We start from the raw sequence: 20,188 nt of genomic DNA on the forward strand, positions 1-20,188 counted from the left end.
AGTCGTGCCTCATGGTTGTAAAGTCTGCTGGGTTAGACTTACATATATAACATGATATTCTGGTGATTGTTCCACCTGTTATTTGCTGTATATCTAAACCCTTTTTTTTTCTTTATGTATTCTTTAAAACAGAGTAATAACTTATGTTCTTGATTGTTGCATTTCTCTGCTTTCTGAGAAACTGGGAGTCCCTTGTTATTTACATGCTTTTATTTACATTTTCTCCCTCTTTGTCTATTTTTTTTCATTCTATCTCCGTAAGGTCCTGATTATTTATCGTATCAACTTTTTCAAGAAGACCTGACATGTTTGCAGTCCTGAAGGAGATACCTTTATAAACTTTAATTTTCCAAAAGTTTATTTTAACTCTACAGCCAGTTAACATACAGCCACAATCGGATAATTTCTGCAGTGTGTTATCCGAGGTTTACCTGCCTGAGTTCATCCCTGTTGTCATAAACCGGGCTCAAATTAGCTCTTGAAGAAAATATCCAAAATTTCCTGCCCAGTTCTACAGTTCTAAATCTATTTTAAATGCTTCAGAAGTGCCTCTTCTCTTTCATTTGTTCCCATGGCTACCATTCAAAAGTTTCACTCATTTTAGGAGTGCGATACTCTTCAAATCTTTAATGCAATCTACTAGTTGACTTTTGCTTCCTAATTTAGCTGAAGGCTCTAAAATCTAAGACTTCAGACATCGCAACAGACATACGGCTACCTTGTACTCCTCGCTCCTCTCTGCAGCCACCCTTGTCTCCTCCAGGAGGTTAAATCCTCGTCTGACGCTTTCCTGGGGCTCCGCTGCCTTCCTGGGGGTCCCAACACAGGACGATGCTCGGTTGACCTGTGCCATCCTCTTACCTTCCTCCTTTCTGTCTCATCCCCGCTTCTGGTGCTGGTTAGCGTCAGGGTTCATAACATGCATGAAGTTTTCGCTTCACTGAGATGAGCTCAGAAATGCTGGAGGAAAGGGCTGAAGGGGAGAGGGAGCTGCTGGCTCCTCCATTAGCTCCCTGCGGGCTGGACCCTGCAACAAGCTAAACAGGTTGAGTGAGGACGGCTCCCCAGTGTCACGTTTCAGCATAAGCCATCCAGGGCCAGGTACCCTCACAGAGTGCGAAGGGATGTAAAAGCTTTAGCTTGATTTAACTCTGCACAGAGAAACCTCACCACGACGTCCCCAGCGGGGCAGGGAAGGCAGTGGGTTGCAGCCAACGCCTACTTGGATGGTGGCTGGAGACCAGTACAACTGGTAAAGATGCTGGTCTGCTCTGGGAGGGGGAGGTGAGATGGAGGGAGAGGTCTGAGCCCCTCCCCAAAACATGTCTTTACCATCCAGGCCGGGGACTGGGCATCTTGAGCTGCAAGTGCTGGGCAGCACCCAGGGCTCAGCCCTGCTGCTCCCACCCTTCCTCCTGAAGGACCAGACCTGCTTCTCCACCAGACTGCAGAGCATTTGGGGGGACGGGGGAAGGCAAGGAAGGACAGACAGGGGCTGTTCTCCGTGACAGGTTGCAATCACATATATCCACGGGGTCTCTTGCCGTTCACACACCCTTCCCGGAGGTTAGAAAAACCCACTGTTGGGAACCGTTCCTCCGTCCCCCCTGAGCTCAGGAACATTAAATAGGTGATAATAAGCGGTCCCTGAGCAGAAGGGCCTGCTCTGCTTTGGAAAGTGCTACTCAAGACAATTTATCATTCAGACAAAGAGGGGAAAAAGGGTTAAACGCTGCCCGGCCTCCCCAGCCAGCGGTGGCTTTGGTTATCTGCAGCATGGCTGCAGGGCTACACGGTGCCTGTACATGTTCGGGGATCAAGAGTTAAGTGTTTAAATGATAAGTGATATCTTAAAAACATAAGTTTAGCAATGAATCTTTGCCGACAATACTATACTATTAGTTAATAGTCAGAATTAACTCACTGGCCTGGGGCCAAGCCCGTCACAGCCAGAGCCAGAACAGCTGAAGCTGCTTTTCACTTGGGTTTTGCTTTTACGGGATTTGCTGCTGCAAGGAGACTCCGATTTCTGTAAAAATACGCTCGTGTTTTCCTCCTCCCAACCTGCCCCTGGAAGCTCGTGGCTCCTCGGAGCCCAGGGGATTCAGCCAGGAGCTGAAAAGCTTTCCTTTCACATGCAGAGACACGAGTAAGGGTGCGGATTTCCCGCAGGGCGTCTCTCTGCAGCCCCCGACCGCCCCCCACCAGCTGCCTGCCTGCTCTCAGGGAGCCTTTACAGGCAGATTTACTGCTCTAGATGCCACCAAGAGACTCACTCCCCATCCTTGCCATCCCACATTAACTGCCCTCTCCCTCCGTTGGGGGACTGAGCTTGATCAAGTAGCTCCAGGGGACGGAGCTTCCCCGGACCCCAAGAAGCAGCAGCCTCTCCTGGTAGCCAGGGCTCCTTGGGTGATGCTCCCTCTCAGTCCTGGCCCTGTGATGGCTGCACTGAACCTCGAGTCTGCGTGTGACAGCGCCATAGCCCCAGTTGCACAGACTCTGCTTCATTCGTGCTGCTTCCCATTGTGTCTCCCTTCACTCCTGGCTGTCACCCGCTGCATCTCTTTAACCTTGCAGGGAGTGAGAGGAAGCCACCTCCTCCAGGTGTGATGAGCCAAGGGCTTCATGTGCAAATGAAACCTGTTCTTCCTGCACCAGGAACTGAAAATGCTACATTAAATGTGTCACCATCAAACCCATTTTAATGTCCCCTAGATGTCATCTCTTTTGGATCTGTCTACCTGGGAACCATCTTTTGATGTAAACTAACATGTAGGTGCAACTGAAGTGGTGTCTGTCCCATTTTTGTAACCCCAGTGCTGCTACTTTTCCCAGACAAGGCTTTATCTAATGCTCTTTGCAGCAGGGTTTAAGCGTTGTCCTACGATGGTGCTGCCCAAGGATTAGATATGGGCAGCAACTACCAGCATAACCAATATACCTTGCCTCCCAAGGTGGGACCAGCTGCCCGATGGTGGTCAGGTCCATGTGACATAGTGCTGCGGTCAGTTGTCACCAGATGGCAGCAAGGAGAGCATCAGCTCACACTGTCGTGGCTGGCTGAGGACAGCAGTGAGGATGTGCAGCGCTCCCTGGTCCACCACCATCCTCCACGGAGGCCACTAATTCTGGTGCAGAATGAGAGGAAGGTGCAGAAAAGGACATTGGAGGAGGTCCGGCATCACCCGCCATGGTGTGGTGCCTTATGACACTTGCCAGTCTGCTTGGAGCTGCTGGCTTGGTGATCAGAGAAGCTTGTGGGCTTCAGGACAGAAGGTGGAGGCTGGTAGCACCCCCTACACTGACAACAGCAAGCTTGTGATGGTAGTTCTGAGGCCTTGGCAGGCCTTCCTGTGGACACCGAAGGGACGCGACAGTCATAGGAAGCCCGTCCTGGGAGCAGAGTGAAGGCGTGAGGTGGGACCAGGGCTCACCATGACTGACTGTGAAGAGCATCTTCAGGGGACAAACTGGACTCCAAGGAGTACATTAGATCTTCAAAGTCACTGCAGCAGTCAGGCAATAAGTCTGTGTAGTCCAAGGTCCCATCTTCAGCAGCAATGGCCTAAGGGGATGCTCAAAGGAGCTGAAGAAGAGAGGTCTCCAGTGACTGTTCCCTTGGGACAAAATTCCCACTGTGTCTGTCAGCACAGCCCTGGAGAGATGCAAGAAAATCCTGAGGGTCTGGGTGGACTCCGGCAAAGAGACAGGGCTGCTGCTTCCTCTTGGACTTTGGGGTCTCACTTTGGAGAGCTGGGTGGATCCTCTGGGACATACCTGTCAAGGGCATTGCAGGACAGAACAACAGCCCTGGGACCCGGAAGGATTTGAATGGTGGTTTGAGGAGTTTGGAAATGGTGAGTGTTTTCTAACATCTGATGGGAAATGCCGGGTGCTCCAGAGCAGGGGGGAGTGAGGGCACCATTACAGAGCCTGGGAAATGGGGGAGCCCTGGGAGAGCGCCTGGATGGCGGGTGCTTGGCATCCTTGCCCTGCATAGGAACACCTCTGGAGGCAGGAGCAGCAAGACCACTGGCCTTAGTGAAAAGGTCCCTGGCCCTTCTGCCTCCTGTAGTGAATTGAGCACTCTCCATGCAAGAGTGAACCCTAACTACAGACGAAAGCTTCTCCACAAACTATGGATCTGGGCCACAGGATTCTCTAGAGGCTGCTGCACTGAATGTGTGTCCAACCTGTATGACCAGTAGCATCTGCAGCGATATGGGCTCTCCAAGGGGGTCAGAGCCTGCAGCTGGCCACACTGAATTGGGGAAGCCCATTTGGCTTGCGCATACAGCCAACACCATCAGGGAGCCTTGACCTCCTCCAACCACACCTGTGGCTGGCAAGAAATGAGCCACTTGCGATGGGTGAAGGCAGGGAACCCAAGGCAGAGGGATGAGGACGAGCGCAGTGAGCCAAGCCTGTTTTTTCAGGGTCTTAGACACTTTGGTGAGTTGAGGGGCAGGGTCCATCCTGGCAGTCCGGCGGCACTTCCGCTCTTGGCCTATGAACCTATGAGTTTGTATAGAGCTCCACGTGCAAGGCGTGACCTTCCCTGGGAAGATCCTCCAGGACACACGCGTGCTTTCTGCGGGATGCGTTTGGCCCCCCTCCCAGCCAGAAGAAACCGAGGCATAGCTGCGGGAGGTGAGCAGAGGGGCACTGCGGGGTACAAAGCGGATGCTAGCAGGCTGGGAGGGCTGAGATGTCAGGGTAGTGGCAGAGGGAACCTGCTGCGGCAAACAGTCCTGGTAACGGTCACACATGTCCTGAAGAGGGTTTGGCTCATGAGGTGCCCAAGGGGCAGACGTGTGTGGGGATGTCGGGCTGTTAGGTGGTGTGAGGGAGAGGTGGAGCTGGGTCTCAGCTTGCACCTTCTGGGAAAGTCCTGCTTGACCCCATCTGGTGGGAATGGCGCTTGGAACCAACTCACAACTTCTCCACATGGGAGAGACCTTCCGCTCCTGCCCCACCGGAGCTGACTCCAGGGGACCCGGGGACGCCCGGTCCCCGCCAGCAACGACCCACGGATTTTGCCAACTCCTTTTTTTTTTGGTGATTTTTGCCCCGCCGGACGCGTCCCCTTCTCCTGCCGGGCCCTGCCCGCAGCCAGCACATTCCCCTGCGCCGCCCCCCCCCCCGCGGCGGGGGCACGGCGGGATGCTCAGCCCGGGGCCGGCGGGCCGGAGCGGGGCTGCGGGAGGTGGGACGGGCGGAGGCGGGGGCATCCCTCCGGGAAACCCTCCTCCCCGTCCCGTTTCCCCGGCTTTTTTTTTCTTTTTTTTTTTTTTTTTTTTTTTTTTTTTTTTTTTTTTTTGCGGCGCGGCGTCAGCCCCGCCGAGGCAGATTTGGGCTGAAATCACGGCTTTCTCTTGGATGATCGACAGCTCCGGGAGAAACCATCGGCGGGCGGGGGGGAGCCGCCGCCCGCCGCCCGCCCCGCCGCCCCCCCGCCGCGCCGCCGGCCCCCCGCCGCCCCCCGCCCCGCCGCCGCCCGCCGCCGCCGCCGCCCGCCGCCCGCCGCCCCCGCCGGCAGCGCGGCGCCCCGGGGCGGGGCGGGCGGCGCGGGGCGCTCCCCCGCGCGGCGGCGGCGGTGGCTCGGCCCGGCCGCGGCGGCGGGGCCGGCGGTGCGCTCCGTGCCCGCGGCCGTGCCCGCGCCGGCGGCGGCCCCAGCGAGGGGCTCGGTCCGCGCTCCGCCGCTCGCCCCGCCGCCTCCATGGAGCGCCGGCCGCGCCGCCTCTGATGCCCGGCCCGGCGCGCACCATGGGGCCGCTGTGGCTCTGCTGCCTGCCCCTCGCCCTCCTGCCCCTGCTCGCCGCCGTGGAAGGTAAGGGGGGCGGCGGGGCGGGGGCCCTTCTGGGGCAGGGTGTGCTTCCCGGCGGGTGTTTTTTCCTATTTTTTTTTTTTTTTTTTGTTGGGGGGGTGGCACTTTGTCCTCCGCCCCTCTCCCCCCCTTACCCCCGCCACAGCGCTGGAGGGGAGGCGAAGTTTTTGGGGAAGTGCTGCCCCACCTGGAGGTGTTGCCGCCGGAGCCCGGTGCAGAGCTGGGGGCCCCTCGTGTGTGTGTGTGTGTGTGTGTCCGTCCCAGTCCCACTCCCCGTCCCCAGACCCTCCCCATCGCTGCGTTGCCCTTCTCTCCGCCATCCCTTCGCCAAGGTGGGCATCCCTCCCCGGCACCCCCGCGCCCCCGCAGCAGGTCCCCGGGTGCTGGTTGGGTACCACGGAGCCTCTCTCCTAGGGATGCCCGGGCTTTGCCACGCCGTGCCCGCCGCTGCCGCCTGGGAGAGCCTTTGGGGTGCACCTCGACAAGGCCTTGCCGGCATCCTGGAGCTCATGGCCGGCTCCCCGTTGGCGGCGTGGCTTTCCCGGCGTCCCCGGGAGGAGCTGGGCTCCCCGCCGAGTTCCCCCGGTGCTCAGACAAAGCAGAGCCAGGCGGCAGGTGGGGAGCTCCTGCGGGGTGGTGGGTGCGCGGGGAAGGGGCTGGGCGGGAGCCGGGTGGTGGGGTCTGGGCAAGGGAGGACGCGTCTTCGCGCTCCCGAGCCCATCTCAGCCATGCCTCCCTGCCTCCCGCCCTCCCGCTGCATGGGTGCCCCGGGAAGCGCCGGAGAACCGGGCTGGGCAGGGGTGAGAGCAAGGTGTCAGGCTGAAAACCGGCTCATTCCCCTGCAGCGCGGTCCACGGGTGTCTGCTCATCGCGGGAGGGCTGCGTGCGAGCTGGCCAGGGGTTTGGTGGCCCTGCTGTCCCCCCAGCTTCGCTGGGCCTGGCTGGGCGGCCGCCGCTGGCCTTGGGCGTGGAGGCGCCGGGCGGTGGGAGCTGCACGGACGGTGTTTGTCTGGAACATGGATGAGGCACCATTTATTAAGTTGGAGTTTTGGGAGATGACTCATGGGTTGGCCAGCTATACATCGTGATATTTACAATATGGGAGCTTGGCATAAATAGGACTATTTACGTTGCAGTGGAGAGCGCTAGCCAGCTATGCTATTCAAATGAGCCCAGTATGTTTTTAATTATGGGGGGGGGAGGTGGGGTGATGAGCGTGTTTGTGGGAGCGTACGTGTCCACGTGGGATGTCTGCCCTGATCCGCCGGCAGCGCTGACACTTAGAGCGGGGTTCGAGCTTGGCCGGCGGGGCCCGAGCGGGCTTGGCCGTGCAGAGCCGCCAGCGCTGACTGCGGCCGGGGAGGGAACCAGGCGCCTTGTGCGGGGACGGGGTGACACCTCCGCCCCGCCTTGCCCTTCCTGCATGCCCGGAGGAGCTGCTGGGCGATGCCCAGGGGTCGGTGACCAGCTCCTGCGGCTCTTGTGCGCTTGCTTGGAGATGTGGGTGGCCTTCCCACCGCCATGGCAGGAGTAGCAGGGACTGGATGCATGAGCGCCTGGGCTCATCCCAAGGGATTGGGAATATGTATCTGGGGACAAAGGGGCGGCACATGACAGCCGGGGGTTTCACCTGCCTGAGATGATCGCTGTAAGGTGTGCTCCACCATGGATGGAGGTGCTCCCGCGGACGTGGTCAATGGGGCCCTGCACCGTGCTTCCAGCGACCGTCCCCATCTGCGGCTGAACGCGGTGATTTGGGTTTGTCGGCGTCCCCCCCACACCCCTGCAGGTGCCACCTGCCTTGTGTACGTGCATGGTGATGGTGGCTTGCAGCGTGCGGCAGCCAGCTACCGTGTCCCAGCCTTGCAAAGGCTTCTGGAGAGCTGGCGAGGCAAAAGCGTGTGGGACGCAGCTCCCTGGGCGCGTCTCCGCTCCTTCCTCCTCTTCGGGAGCTGCCTCTTCCGGGGCTCCCGGGGATGCTTGGACGCCGTCTGCCTCTCCGGGTGCTCTGGGCCCCTTGGTGTGGCCAGACTGACCCAACTGCCGACAGTGGCTGGACCCCAGCACATCCCCCCGGCCACAGGCCACCTCCGCGGTGGCGATGTCCCCCACGCTGCCATCACCAGCCCGGGCAAATTCCCAGGGCCAAAATGGGGGCAAAAAAAGCCCGTTAAGGGAAATACCGTGTTCTGGTTATTTGCCCGGGGGTCCTGCCTCTTGAGTCCTGTTTTCATCTCTGCTACGGAGCTTTTCTGTAATGCCGGTAATTTCACTTGTCTCCTCTGTGCCTCAGTTTTCCTAATTACAAGGCGTAAAATAATACAAGCGTCTTTCCCAAGGGAGCCGCGAGGTTTTGTTAATGAACATGACAAAGTGCTTTGGGATCCGTGGTTGAAAGCGCAGTCTTAGTCAGTGCGCGTGTGTGTGGGGTGTTTATTTATCTACATGCTTTATATTTCTCTGTACGCTATATATTCACTTGCATTTAACAAACCTTAATTAGAAACAAAGCCGATAGGGAAGGAAATATAAACAGGAGTGTGTATGAAAATTGGAAGTTGATTACTCACTGGCCAGCAGAATGCGTGTCTTGGGCTCGGGAGGAAGGGCCGTTTGGTTAAAACCAGCTCTGTTAAAAGGAAATGTGAAAAGAACGTAAAACATAAATCAATATGGAAAACAGGGAGGCGGATGACAATGTACATAAAGCAGAGGTTAGGAATTGCGTACAGTTGTTAAGGCAGTTGCAAGGTAACGTATCTGCAGCTGAGAAAGTTCAGGCTTATAAAAGGAAAGTTTCTTTTTGTGTGTTTTTTTCAAAAAAAAAAAAAAAACCAACCAGAAAGTCAAGAACAAAGGAGTCCTGGAAGGGTCTGGATCCCACACCGGTTGGTAACAGTGCCGCTATCACTAACGGCTCCTCTTTGTATTCCTGCTGGCGTACTCTGCACGCGTATCTGGAGTACTGATACTTCCGAGGTGTTTTTGGGGGGAGCTGGGAAGGGCACTTAGGTATTTTAAAATCAGCAGCGCAGCTAACTCGCATGGGGGGGGGAAACCCCCGGAGGCGCTCTTCACCCCCTTGGAGTTAACTTTTCATAAACCTTGTGGCGCTGGCAAGTTTCCCGAGGGCTGGAGGAAAGCCAGCCGTGTGCCAAAAAATGCGAAAGGAGGAATGAGATGGCCATAATATCTGCAAGGGTGCAGGCAGGCGGGGAGCAGGCAGCGTGGAGGCAGCGGTGGGCTCTGATGGGCGAGGGAGGATCAACCGGCATGAGTTTTGCTGGGAAGCAGCATCACAGGCGGGCGAGGGGACTCGGGGATGAGCATCCTTCGGTGCCGAGCGGTCCTGTTCCTGAGCCCGGCCTTGGGCTGGGATGGGGATGCTGCGGCGGGAGGGCTGTATCGTCTCCTGGGGCGGGCATCCCCGGGGCACGCCGTGGCTGAGGTGGTGGACACCAGCACCCATGCCCACCCTCCGAGCAAGCTGGAGACAGGACCTTTGTGGTCCTAATGTATTGTAACGTACACAATATACATTATGCATTTATTACGTTGCATACGTGTACATAATATCCCGCATATTGTATTTTATGTGTGCTATAACGCATTTTATTGTTAGGATATGGTCACCTCTCTTGTACACGTGCCATCTCTTCAGGGTTACGGGTCACACCAGGGCAGTTTCTTTGACTTCGGTGCTCCAGGAAGGTGGCATGTGCCCGGGGTGTGCCAGGACCGTAGGAGCTGCAGGAGCATCCCCGCGAGCCCAGCACGCTCCAGAGGCATGGGATGCGGCAGAGCAGCAGGTCCGGGGAAAAACATAGGATCTGTCAAGAAGCCAGTCCATCCGGCGTGTTTCAACTTCAGATCTTCAAAACGCTGCCCTGAGTCCAGGCTGGAAAAAAATTTTATGACAAATGGGCCTGAGGCGTGGAGCAGAGACTGTGTTTTCGGGTCGGTCCCGTGCTGCTCGCCGCACTGCCACTGCCTCCCCTTCCCGGCCCTCTTCCCGGGGTTAATTTTTGATGAGGTGCATTCCTTGCACCTGCCTGCTCTTTGCATTACTGGGGGAGAAAACTCCTTTTGGAGACCAAATGGGTGCCCGCTTTAAACGTGTAGCTGCCGTTGCAGCTCTGCTCCTCTGGTTTTCCTGGTTGGGAGCAAGCAGTTGCTCCCAGTCCCTGCTGTATTTCCAGCTTTTCTGGGTGAGAAGAGCCGAGGGAGCGGATGCTGGAGGGAGATGCCAAGGGGACAGGGCTGTAGGGGACGAGGGCTCGGGGCTGGCGTGGTCACCGATGTCCCCCAGCTCCTCGGGACACCCTACAGAGGGATCCGGGGGTGCAAAGGGGATGTGGCCGTTCCTTGGGGTTGCTGCTGAGGAGTTTGGGGGCTGTCTCCCAGGGATGGGAGCAGTGGTCCTTGTTGCAGATGGGCTGAGGATCTGCCCGCACTAGTCAGCGGCCCTTTGTGTACACATACCTGAGCTGGCTGTAAAGAGGGGTGGGCACCAGTGGGGCTGCAAAACCTGCCTGGGGAGCCGGGTAAATGCTGGATGCTGGGATACCTCCCCAGGCCTGAGCGCTTTTGTGTGAGCGCAGCCGGGAGTGGTGATAAACCAGAGTCTGAGCCCACCGCTCCTGCCCCAACACGCGCCCGCTCCCGATAGACCGACCCCTCTGAGATGGGTGCTTGTGCCTGGGTCTGTCCGGGGTTCCCATCCCACGCAAAGTCCTTTTTTTTACGGAGAACGACCCCCATCGGGGGAGTCGGCTCCCACCCTGGTTTGCAGTCCCTCCCAAACCTGGCTTCTGGTTTGCAGAGACGCCGGAGAGAAGCGCGGCTGCCCGTTGGAGCGCGTGGGGATGGGGGGAGTGGGGGGATGCTGGGAGGCAAAAGTTCAGCCGTTAGATAAGGGGGTAAGGACGGGGCCTCCCGCGATAAGGTGCTGACGTGCGGTGCGGGCGCAAGGGAGAGGCAGCGCCCGGGGGGGGCGGTTCGGGAGGGGGCTCTGCCCTGGCTGGTACCCAGGGATGGAGGGAGCATGAGGGAGTAGCGCTGGGGATCCTGGAGGTGGGTAGGGACCCCCCAGGGGCCGGGAGGGTGCAAGGAAGGAGAGGTGCCGCGGGGGTGTGTGTAGGGATATATCGACACCGACTTTATATCGGTATCAGGTGACCTGGGGACGTGCTGGATGGATGGCAGTTTGTGCCAGGGTGCGGCACAGGGGTGCGTTGCCCCCTCCCTGAGCCAAGCGGGATGGAGGTGAAGGAGTAAGTGAGGATCATGCCGTGCCCTCTGCCCCTCTCTGAATTTCCATGCTGGGGGATGGGGGGAGCGGCGTTAGGTCTCTGCTGCCCCTCTGACCCGGCTCGTGGCACCGATTGCCAAGCGTTAAGGGAGATGAAACGGGCCACGAGGACAGAAAACACAGCTATGACTGCGGATGGTCCTTGCATCTATAAACATCGCAAAGGGGCATTATTCAGGAATTCCAGTTAGTGACTGCGAATGATCACGGCTCTTCGGAGAGCCCACGAGAGGAGGATCTCGTGATGTAGACCTGAGCATCACGCCAAATGTGGTGCAAGGCGTGGGGGAGCGGGTCCAGTCTCCCGGCGGGCACGAGAAGGGGCTGGCGAGCTCCAGAAGTTGGTGAAGCTTTATCGGTTGGTCTAATAAATGACGTTCTTTACACCTTACCTGTCCTAGAGGCAGTCCGTCTGTAAAATGACCAGCGCTTAAAAATACTACCTAGTAACGTTTTGTAAATCAGGCAAAATGAAGGAGCTGGCCAAAGCTCCTTTAAGCTAAAGCAGCTAAAATAGCGAAATACTTGCACATGATCTGGGAAATGATATTAAGGCTCAGGATAAATGCACACAGCCGTTTAATGTAGGAGTTTTAAAAAAGAAAATAAATCTTGATTAAATGGCAAATTGAAGGAGGAGGTCACCAGAGGTAAAAAGATGTTCTTCAGAAAGTGGAAGTGGTGTCTAAAAGGGGAAAATAGAAAAAAAAATCAGAAACGGTGGCGTGGTGAACGCAAAACCATATATGGCAGCCTGAGAGGAGCTGGAAAAATAACTTGTGAGAAGAAATGAATTATCCCCCCCCAGCTCCCTCCCCCAAAATGAATGAGAATCGGGAGGTTAAAACCGGCCAGGATGGAGCACTTGGTGAGATGAGGAACAACTTCGGTGTCCCCCCAAAGGGCCGGGGCCAAGAGGAGTCCTGCCAAGGAGCTTTCCTTCCCAGGGCAGGGCCGAGAGACTGCCATCAAGTGATGTCAGAAGAGCTTATATTTTAGAATAAATTGGTAAAACAAATATTGGAGCCAGAGCAAACGGGACAAGCATCCTTTAAGATGAGCTCCCTGGGTGATCCGGGCGACTCCAGTTAATTTTAGAGGAAGGGCTCTCTTACGCATTAAAATCTGCTTAAAGAGGGGGAAACAAAGAGTCAGTTTTCCCACTGGACGGGGGTCAGCGTGAGGCTTGTGCTGTGCGACGTATTTCTAAACGCGTTAGAAAGGGGTGGGAACTCAAAAGGCGAGAAAGTTTGCAGATTATACAAAATTATTCAGGACGATAAAAACAACAGTTGTCTTTAAAATAATGTAAAAGGATCTCATGACACTGGATAACCAGGCTATAAAGTGGCAGATTAAAAGTAGTCAGTGATGAATGAAAAGGGATTCACATGGAAAAAATTACCCTAAACCCATGCATGCACACTGGCAGTCTTTAAATTACTTATTAGCATTTTAAGAAAGAGATCTCAAAGTCATTGTGGATGGCTCTTTGAAAGCATCAACTCAGAACTGGGAAAGGCTGGGAAAGGAGGGTGAAGATGCTTGTACAGGAGAGGTACAGGGACGGGGTGGGGGGGTCAGGAAAGATGCAGCTTGGGGGGGTCACAGAGGTGCATCGGGCCGTGGGAGGTGTGAAGAAGAGGGTGATGAAGGGGTGGTGATTCATTGTTCTGTATTTTTTCACCCGCTCAAGTTCTCAAGCAGCAGGTTTAAAACCAGAAGCGATGGAGGGTGGAGGCAAGAGCGCGTTGGGTGGGGTGAAGCCCACCCCTGCCCATCCTGGGTGCCGGGGGCACCAGGAAGCCCCTGATGCTGAAAAGTGGGGTGTTTTCCACGCCTCCTCCCTGAGCATCCCCCCGATACGCTGCTGGAGGTGGGAGGGAAACCAGGAATCCCTTTGGCTCAGCTTCCTGTGGCGGATGCGGTCTTTGAGGTCTGCCGCAATGGGAAAGGCATCTTCTCCAGGCTCCGATGCTGGATGCCCATGCTCAGTGGGTTCCCCATCGCCCCCCAGCTCCCATCTTGGCTTTCAAGACCATCTGCAGCTCCCGAGACAAAGCGCCGGGAGGGGTCCCCGTCACTCTGGGTGCTCATCGCCTTGGCTGTGACGGTGGACCCTCCGAGTGTGGGAATGCCTTCCCAGTCTTACGCAGGCTCTTGATTTTGGCAGGGTGGCCAGGCAAGGGTACGGTTCCCTGGAAAATGCCCGTGGGCGCTCACCTTTGCCCTCTTCGGCGTTTCGGAGGGCGAGAGCATCTGGATGGAGCTGGGGGAGGCGAGGGGCTGCCCTCAGCCCCAGATTCATCTGGGGGGGGCGAAGCCTGGGTTTAGGGGAGGTGCTCGGCCCCTCGGCCGCCGACGGAGCGGGTCGGAGGGTGGCGAGGGCGGCCGAGCGTGTGAACGTCCCTGCGGTGGAGGGGATGCCTTGAGCCGCGCAGGCTCGTGCTCAAAAGGCCAGACAAAGGGAACAATGGGCTCCGCGGCCGGGCTCCTGGGCAGCCTGCGTCTGGCTGCCGAGCCCCCGGCATGGGAGAGGAGGGGGAGGCCCAGTCGGGCTGGCCGCAAAGGGCTCTGTTCCCCTCTGCTCCCACCCAGGCTTTGGGGGTCATGGGGACACCTGGTCCGCAGCGGACCGAGGGACAGACCATATCCCAGGTGAGGGCTATCCCACGCCGAGCAGCTCGCTGGCCGGTGCCCAGCCGGGCTGGGCTTATTTGGGGGTCCGTCTGCCTGGCAGTGGGCTGAAGTGAGCCCTGCTCTGTGGGAAGTGTCATCCCAGCTCCCAAAACATGTCCCCAGATTGCAGGGGACCCTGCCGGAGTGTAGTGAGCTCTGTTTGCACGTCCTCGCCGTGGCTTGCAGGGACCCTTGTTTGGAGGGCTGGTGGAATGCTGCTCTGCTGCTGCGAGGCAGGGGAGGAGGAGAGCCAGGGAGGGCGAGGAGGGTCAAACAGGGGCTGGACCCTCTGGACCCACTGTCCAGACCTTCTGTGAGCCCAAAGATCTTCAGTAGAGGAATGCAGGAGAGAGAAGGCATCTCCATCTTCCGCAGCCCTGGTGCACGGGAGTTGTGGGAGGCTGTTGATGAGAAGCATCACATGCACTGTGGTGTGGCAGTGCAGGTTCTTCCCATCCCGGAGTCTCTCAGGGCAAGGAAGGAACGATTGGAGCACTCTGTCGTGGAGCAGGGGACAGGGAGCCCTTGGATGCTCTTCAGTCTCCAGAGGAGATCCTGCTTTTTTGAGCCTCCCAGGAGGCCACTCATTCATGTGGGGTGACCACCGAACCCAAGTGCTTTGGCTTGGGTTGCTCACTGAGACTACAGGGCTGGGCAGGTTTGTCTGAGGACAAACTGGGCAGGACCAGGCTGTTCAGATGCCTCCAGGTGTGTGGTTGCTTTCACCCAAGAGACTGGTGTGTGTGTGTGTGTGTCCTACCAGGACCCGTATCTGCGTGCATCCACTTTTCTCCCCTCCCTCCAGGCATGGGCTGGTGGCCATGGCTGGTGCTCCTGGATAGAGTGGAGAAGAGTGGAAGGAGCTCCTGGAGCGAGCTGGCAGCATCCTTCCCTGCCACTGGCTCCGGTGACTCTACAGCTCATTCTCCCCGGGTATGGACGAGGTGGTGCCTCCTGGAGTTTGGCTTCAAGCCTTTCTCTCATGAGACGCATCTCTTTCTTGCAAGCTCAGCTTTTTGTACGGCCTTGTTGAGCAGCCCTGCTGAGAAGGACTTGGGGGTAGTGGTGGGTGAAAAGCTGAACGCAACCTGGCAATGTGCGCTGGCAGCCCAGAAAGCCCCTGCAGCCTGGGCTGCATCCCCCACGGGGCAAGGGTGGTATTCTGCCCCTCTGCTCTGCTCTGTGAGACCCCCCTGCAGTGCTGCCTCCAGCTCCGGGGCACCAACAGCAGAAGGACACGGAGCTGTTGGAGCGGGGCCAGAGGAGGCCCCGGAGATGCTGGGAGGGCTGGAGCCCCTCTGCTGTGAGGACAGGCTGAGAGAGCTGGGGGGGTTCAGCCTGGAGAAGAGAAGGCTCCGCGGAGACCTTATAGTGTGGCCTTTCAGTCCCTGAAGGGGGCTACAGGAAAGATGGGGACAGACTTTTTAGCAGGGCCTGTAGCAATAGGACAAGGGACAATGGCTTCAAATTAAAGAGGGAAGATTTAAACTAGATATAAGCAAGAAATTCTTTACGATGAGGGTGATGAGACACTGGCCCAGGTTGCCCAGAGGGGTTGTGGGTGCCCCGTCCCTGGAAACGTTCCAGGCCAGGTTGGACGGGGCTCTGAGCAACCTGACCTAGTTGAAGGTGTCCCTGCTCATGGCAGGGGACGTTGGATTAGATGGCCTTTAAAGGTGTCTTCCAACTCGAACCATTCTGTGATTCTATCAAGCCTGCTGAAGATCAGGATCGGGCCAGCTCAACGAGGTGGGTGCAGCAGAGGGGATGTTGAAGAAGCCCTGGACCATCACAGAGAGGTTTATGTGGTGACGAGCGGCTGCGCGCTGACCAGGCAGCCGCCCCGGCCGGTGCACGCCACATGCTTGGGTGCGAGATGGGCTGGAGCACGTGAGGGGTCACATCTCGCCGTGCAGAGGTTACGGTCGCGTTTCATGATTTGCTTTGCTTGTAATCCTGTTTCCAGGCTCTGCCACTGCAACTCGGAAACCTTTACGGTGAGCCTCACTTAATAAATCTTTGCCTTGTTTTACTTTTAAGCCCGTCTGGTATCAGGGGACAAAGCGAGCAGGGGAAACGCATGAACCGGGGGCAGCGCGGATGAAATGAAACAAGGTGTATGGGCTGGCTGGAGTGCTTTCCTTGCAGGGAGGGGGCTGGCCAGGCTGTGGAGAGTTAACCGCGGCGTGCCAGCTTTGGGGAAAGCATTTCCTGCGGATCTCTCCTGCGGGATCCCCACCACCTCCTGCTTGCGGAGCGCCCGTGCAGGTGACTGAGCGCCGGGTTTGTGTGTGCTCGTCCCCGGCCTTTGTACGCATGCCCCGGCACGCAGGCTGCGGGAGAGCACCTGCGTGCTAAATGCGAGCAGGCACGTGGTCTCCGCGCTGCTCTGGCGTAGAAACGGGCGCAGCTCCGGCAAGGAGAGGGGGCCGCTGATGGGTTTTTGTTCTTTCCCTGGGGAGCAGAGAGCGGCCAATGCCTGGACGTGGGGAATGGCTGGTGGCGGGGTGTTAATTGCCCGGTGCTGGAGCGTGCCGGGTGGTGGGACGGAGGTGTCTGCCCCTCTGAACTCGCTCCTGCCTGGCACGGGTGCGATGCTGTGGCAGCATGGAGGTGGACTGGGGCAGGCAGAGCGGAGCAGCCCCACCACGGGCAAATGCCTTCCCCGGGCAGAGGCTGGAGCCGCCCTGTCCATGCCAAAACCGGGACAAAGCCTCGCTCCTCTTACCCACCGCGTGGAGGGCCAGATAGCCCCTGTGTAACAAGGACCCTCCTGGGCTTCTTCTGTCTTTGGTGCACGTTAGCACCGCTCTGGTGGCTCGGAAAGGATGAACACAGGAGCGTGCGTGATACCGTGTGGAAATCCCTTGACAGCAGCCGCGCAGTAGCGCAGCGGGGCGCTGGGGTGGGCTGGAGGAGCAGGCTGTGCCAGCTGCTCTGGAGGGGAAGGGGTGCCCAGCACCTCCGGGACTCGTCCTGGTTCGACAGCTCTACCTTTGGGGAACCTCAAAGAGAATCCTCGGACAGATGCAGAGCAGTTGGGAGCAGGGCAGGCACGGGAAAGGTGCTAATTAGGATGTTGGCAGCATTAGTAGGGGTCGGTGTCTGGCTAGTGGGAAGTGTTGAACAGACAGCGCAGGGTCTGCTCGGTGTTGTGCTCGGTGTCAATCTGCAGGCAGCAGGCAGCCAGCGAGTCTGTGGGTGGGATGAGGCCAGCGCGGGTGCGTGGCAGAGCCATCCCGGGGTAGGTGGGTGCTGCCTTGAGTCCCCCCGTGGCAGCTGGGCGACGGTTGGTGATGTGGCTCTGTCACGGGGGGGAGCAGATCCACTCTGAGCGTCGTCTAGTGATGGGGAGATGCCTGCTTCGGGTGGCCACGCTGCTGCTGCACGGAGCCACTGCCTGATACACCTGGTTTTCTCCTCCTTTTGGCTCTTCACCTTTCTTTTTCCAAGGCTGCAGGTGAGGTGGAGAGCGGAGAAGTTGCTAACGATGCTTTTTTTTTTTTTTTTTTGGGTCTGATGTCAAACTCTTGTGGCTTCAGATTGAATAGCTGCCACGAGATTTTGCTGTGACTGACACCTGTTCTGGCTGGAGAGCGACAGCTTTTGATAAACACAGATCCTCTGGAAACACTGAATTTACTGGCAGCTGCTCCCATTTGTTGTCTGGCCCCTGTTCCCGGGTTGAGTTAAACCCTGCGCCGCTCCGTGAGGTTGCTGATGCTCCTCCTTGGGTCGAGGGGTGGATGGGGGGGTCTCCTGGGCTCCGCTGGTTTATGGCGAGCCACGGGACAGGCAGGAGGTGCAGACCCATGCGAGTAAGGCTTTGCTGGGGAGTGCATCCAGGTTGGTCCCTCGGGGGCTGAGCAAGTGGCTGTCCCCATCCTGGTGTGACACGGCTCATGGGCACGTGCCAAAAGCCGAGTGAGCCAACTCGTCCCCGGCGTTTGCTTTCATCCCTCAGCATTTCACAAGCTCATCCCTGCTTATCTGCGGGGCTGAGGGTGAAGTACGTCCTCTGTGGGCTGGGCCCTGCAGCCTTGCTTTGCTGCTCCATGTTTCCCTGTGTCTCTGTGTAAGAAAAGGTGGGGCTGCGTGGTGGGGGCTTGTATTTTGGACTGAAAAGTAAGGGATGTGGAGGGGACATTGCCAGTGGCTCTGGTAGATTTGGGAGCGGCACATTTGGGGACCAACAGGAGGGACCGGTGGATCCTGCGCATCCCTGTGGTGCGACAGACAAGAGTGGCAGGGGCTGCCCAAGTGGCTTCGTGCCGGGGGAAGCAAGGCAGGTCACCCTCAAGAAGTCTTGCCCTGTAATTTGGGTGGCCTAAATATGGCCTGAGATCCCGCCGGGGGGTGCTGAGCCCCTGGAAGGCTGACCCAGCGTTTTACGGTGCGTTTGGGAGGTCCTCAGTGTGTGGGCTGCAGAGGGAAAAGGGAAGAAAATGGGATTTGTGAGGTCAGCCCTGGGTGTGTCGTCCACCAGTCTCAAATTGCTCGGTGGCCAGAGGGGTGGAGAAGGGCTTGGCCCCTGCTGCGGGTCTCCTGGGGGTGCCGTCAGCTCATGGAGCCATGGTGGCATGCCCACCTCCTTGTGTCTCCATCAAGGTGCCCATCACCTGGCGTGTGGTGCATCGGGGTCTGTGCTACGTGTGCTGGAAGGAGGAACCCCCTGGGTGCACAGGCTCAGGTAACAGCATCCTAAGCGCTGCGGAGTCTCCTTCCCTCTGGTGGCAGCGATGTGCTGGACTCTCGTGCAGGGCTAAAATAAAACTGCTGGCAAAGTCCCATCCCACAGGAAGAGCCCGGCTGTGCGCCGAGGGACACGTCCCGCTCCTGGCCGCTGCGGCTGAGGGTGCTTAATTAAGGCAGGGTTTCTGAGGTGGTGGTGCCTTTTGATTGATTCAGAAGAAGGGTTTGAAATCACCGATAGCCTCTTGTGCTTAGCGTGCCCCGGAGCTTTATCTCTGAGAGGCCACCGCGCATGGCCATGGGCTAATGTGGGCGTTGGCAGCCCACCTGGAACGGCTGTGTGGCGGCCCTGTCGTGCCAGAGAGTATCGTGAGAGAGACCAGACAAATTGATGGATGAGTCAACAAAGCCAAAAAAAAAAAAAAAAAAAAGAAAAAAAAAAAAGAGAAGCCTTGGTTTTGTTCCAATTCTGTAACAATGAAATGAAACAAACATCATGTTCAAATTGCCTGACGAAATCCCACCCACCAGCCGCGCCGAGGGAGACCCTGCTGGTGTGACGTCGAGCGGTCCCGCTCCGAGGATGCACATCCCACGTACAGTCCCATCGATGCGTTGCGGCAGAGGGGGTTCCTGCCCCAGCCCTCCCCCACTCTTTTTCCCTTTCCAGCTAAGCTGAGGGTCTGGAGGAGGGGGCTTTGCTTTGCTGCACAAGGCTGTCCTCCAGCGTGGGTTTGGTGCCACCCTGTGCCAAGCCTGGGCTTGGAGGTCCCTGTTCTTCCAATCTCTCCCACTCCAAATATTCATTTCCTTCTCAGTCAACTTAGAGCACCCCGGTGGTGGTTTGTCCCAGGTGGGTATGGTCTCCTGGGTCAAAGTCTGCCTGAGCTGCTTTCCTGAGGTGTTGGGACGTCCTCTCCCTGGGAGAACTTTGCCCATGCTGGGGGCCACAGTCCCTGCTCCAGCCATGGAGTGGCAGCCTGGTAGAGGCAGTTGGGACACACAGCTCTGATCATCTCGGTTTAGCGAGGTTGGCTCAAAATCAAGCATTTTAACCGCTCAGAAAACGTTGCTGTGGGATTTTATCTGATGTCTTAGGAGGGTGGTGGAGGGCCCCGAGCTGGTCCTGGGACTGCTTCTAGGAGAAAAGGACGCTGAAGCCCACTGCCGAGAGCACATTTTTTGCAAGAGCAGTTGCATCTCCTGTTTCTGGGACCAAAAAGTTTCTGGGATCCAGTTTCTGGGACCCAAAAGGAGTCCTGCAGGGGTGGTTATCCTTTGCCCTGCTCTGGACTGCAGCAGGAGTAAATATTCACCAGAGATCGACTACGGAGTCACTTTTATTTCGGTCTCTTAAGACGGCGAGGCCTGTTGGAGGTGTGAGCGGGGACGGCCCGCAGCGGGGCTCACTGGCCTTTAATACTTGGAATAGTTTTGCCGCTTGCATTTGCAGGGCTCCGGCAGGGATGCGACTTGCTGGTCTCCATGGTTTTATGTGCCATGGGACTGTGCCAACAGTTTAATCACAGCTGAACCCTCATAGAGCAGCATAAAAAATGTTGTAGTTGGGATTAGGTTACCCATCCTTCCTATAAAAGACTCTATAAACAGTCCATCAAGCCCAAGCATTCCTCTGTTGGCTGTGAGGTCCTGTGCTCTTAATGGGTCTGGCATTT

The 20,188-nt window shown here is 57.4% G+C and overlaps 1 protein-coding gene across 4 annotated transcripts in view; it reads left to right on the forward strand.

Annotated features, from left to right (window-relative positions):
• Positions 1–5,674: 5,674 nt before the first annotated feature.
• EPHB2 (EPH receptor B2) overlaps positions 5,675–20,188 on the forward strand; it is a 139,555-nt gene continuing 125,041 nt past the window's right edge. For all 4 annotated transcript variants that reach the window (XM_054222536.1, XM_054222538.1, XM_054222537.1 and 1 more), the window contains exon 1: positions 5,675–5,833. In XM_054222536.1, the coding sequence (XP_054078511.1) occupies positions 5,749–5,833 (85 nt within the window). In that variant the 5' untranslated portion in view covers positions 5,675–5,748. The remainder of the gene's footprint in view (positions 5,834–20,188) is intronic.

The sequence above is a fragment of the Rissa tridactyla genome, chromosome 16 (genome assembly GCF_028500815.1).
Source record: "Rissa tridactyla isolate bRisTri1 chromosome 16, bRisTri1.patW.cur.20221130, whole genome shotgun sequence".
Classification (NCBI taxonomy): domain Eukaryota; kingdom Metazoa; phylum Chordata; class Aves; order Charadriiformes; family Laridae; genus Rissa; species Rissa tridactyla.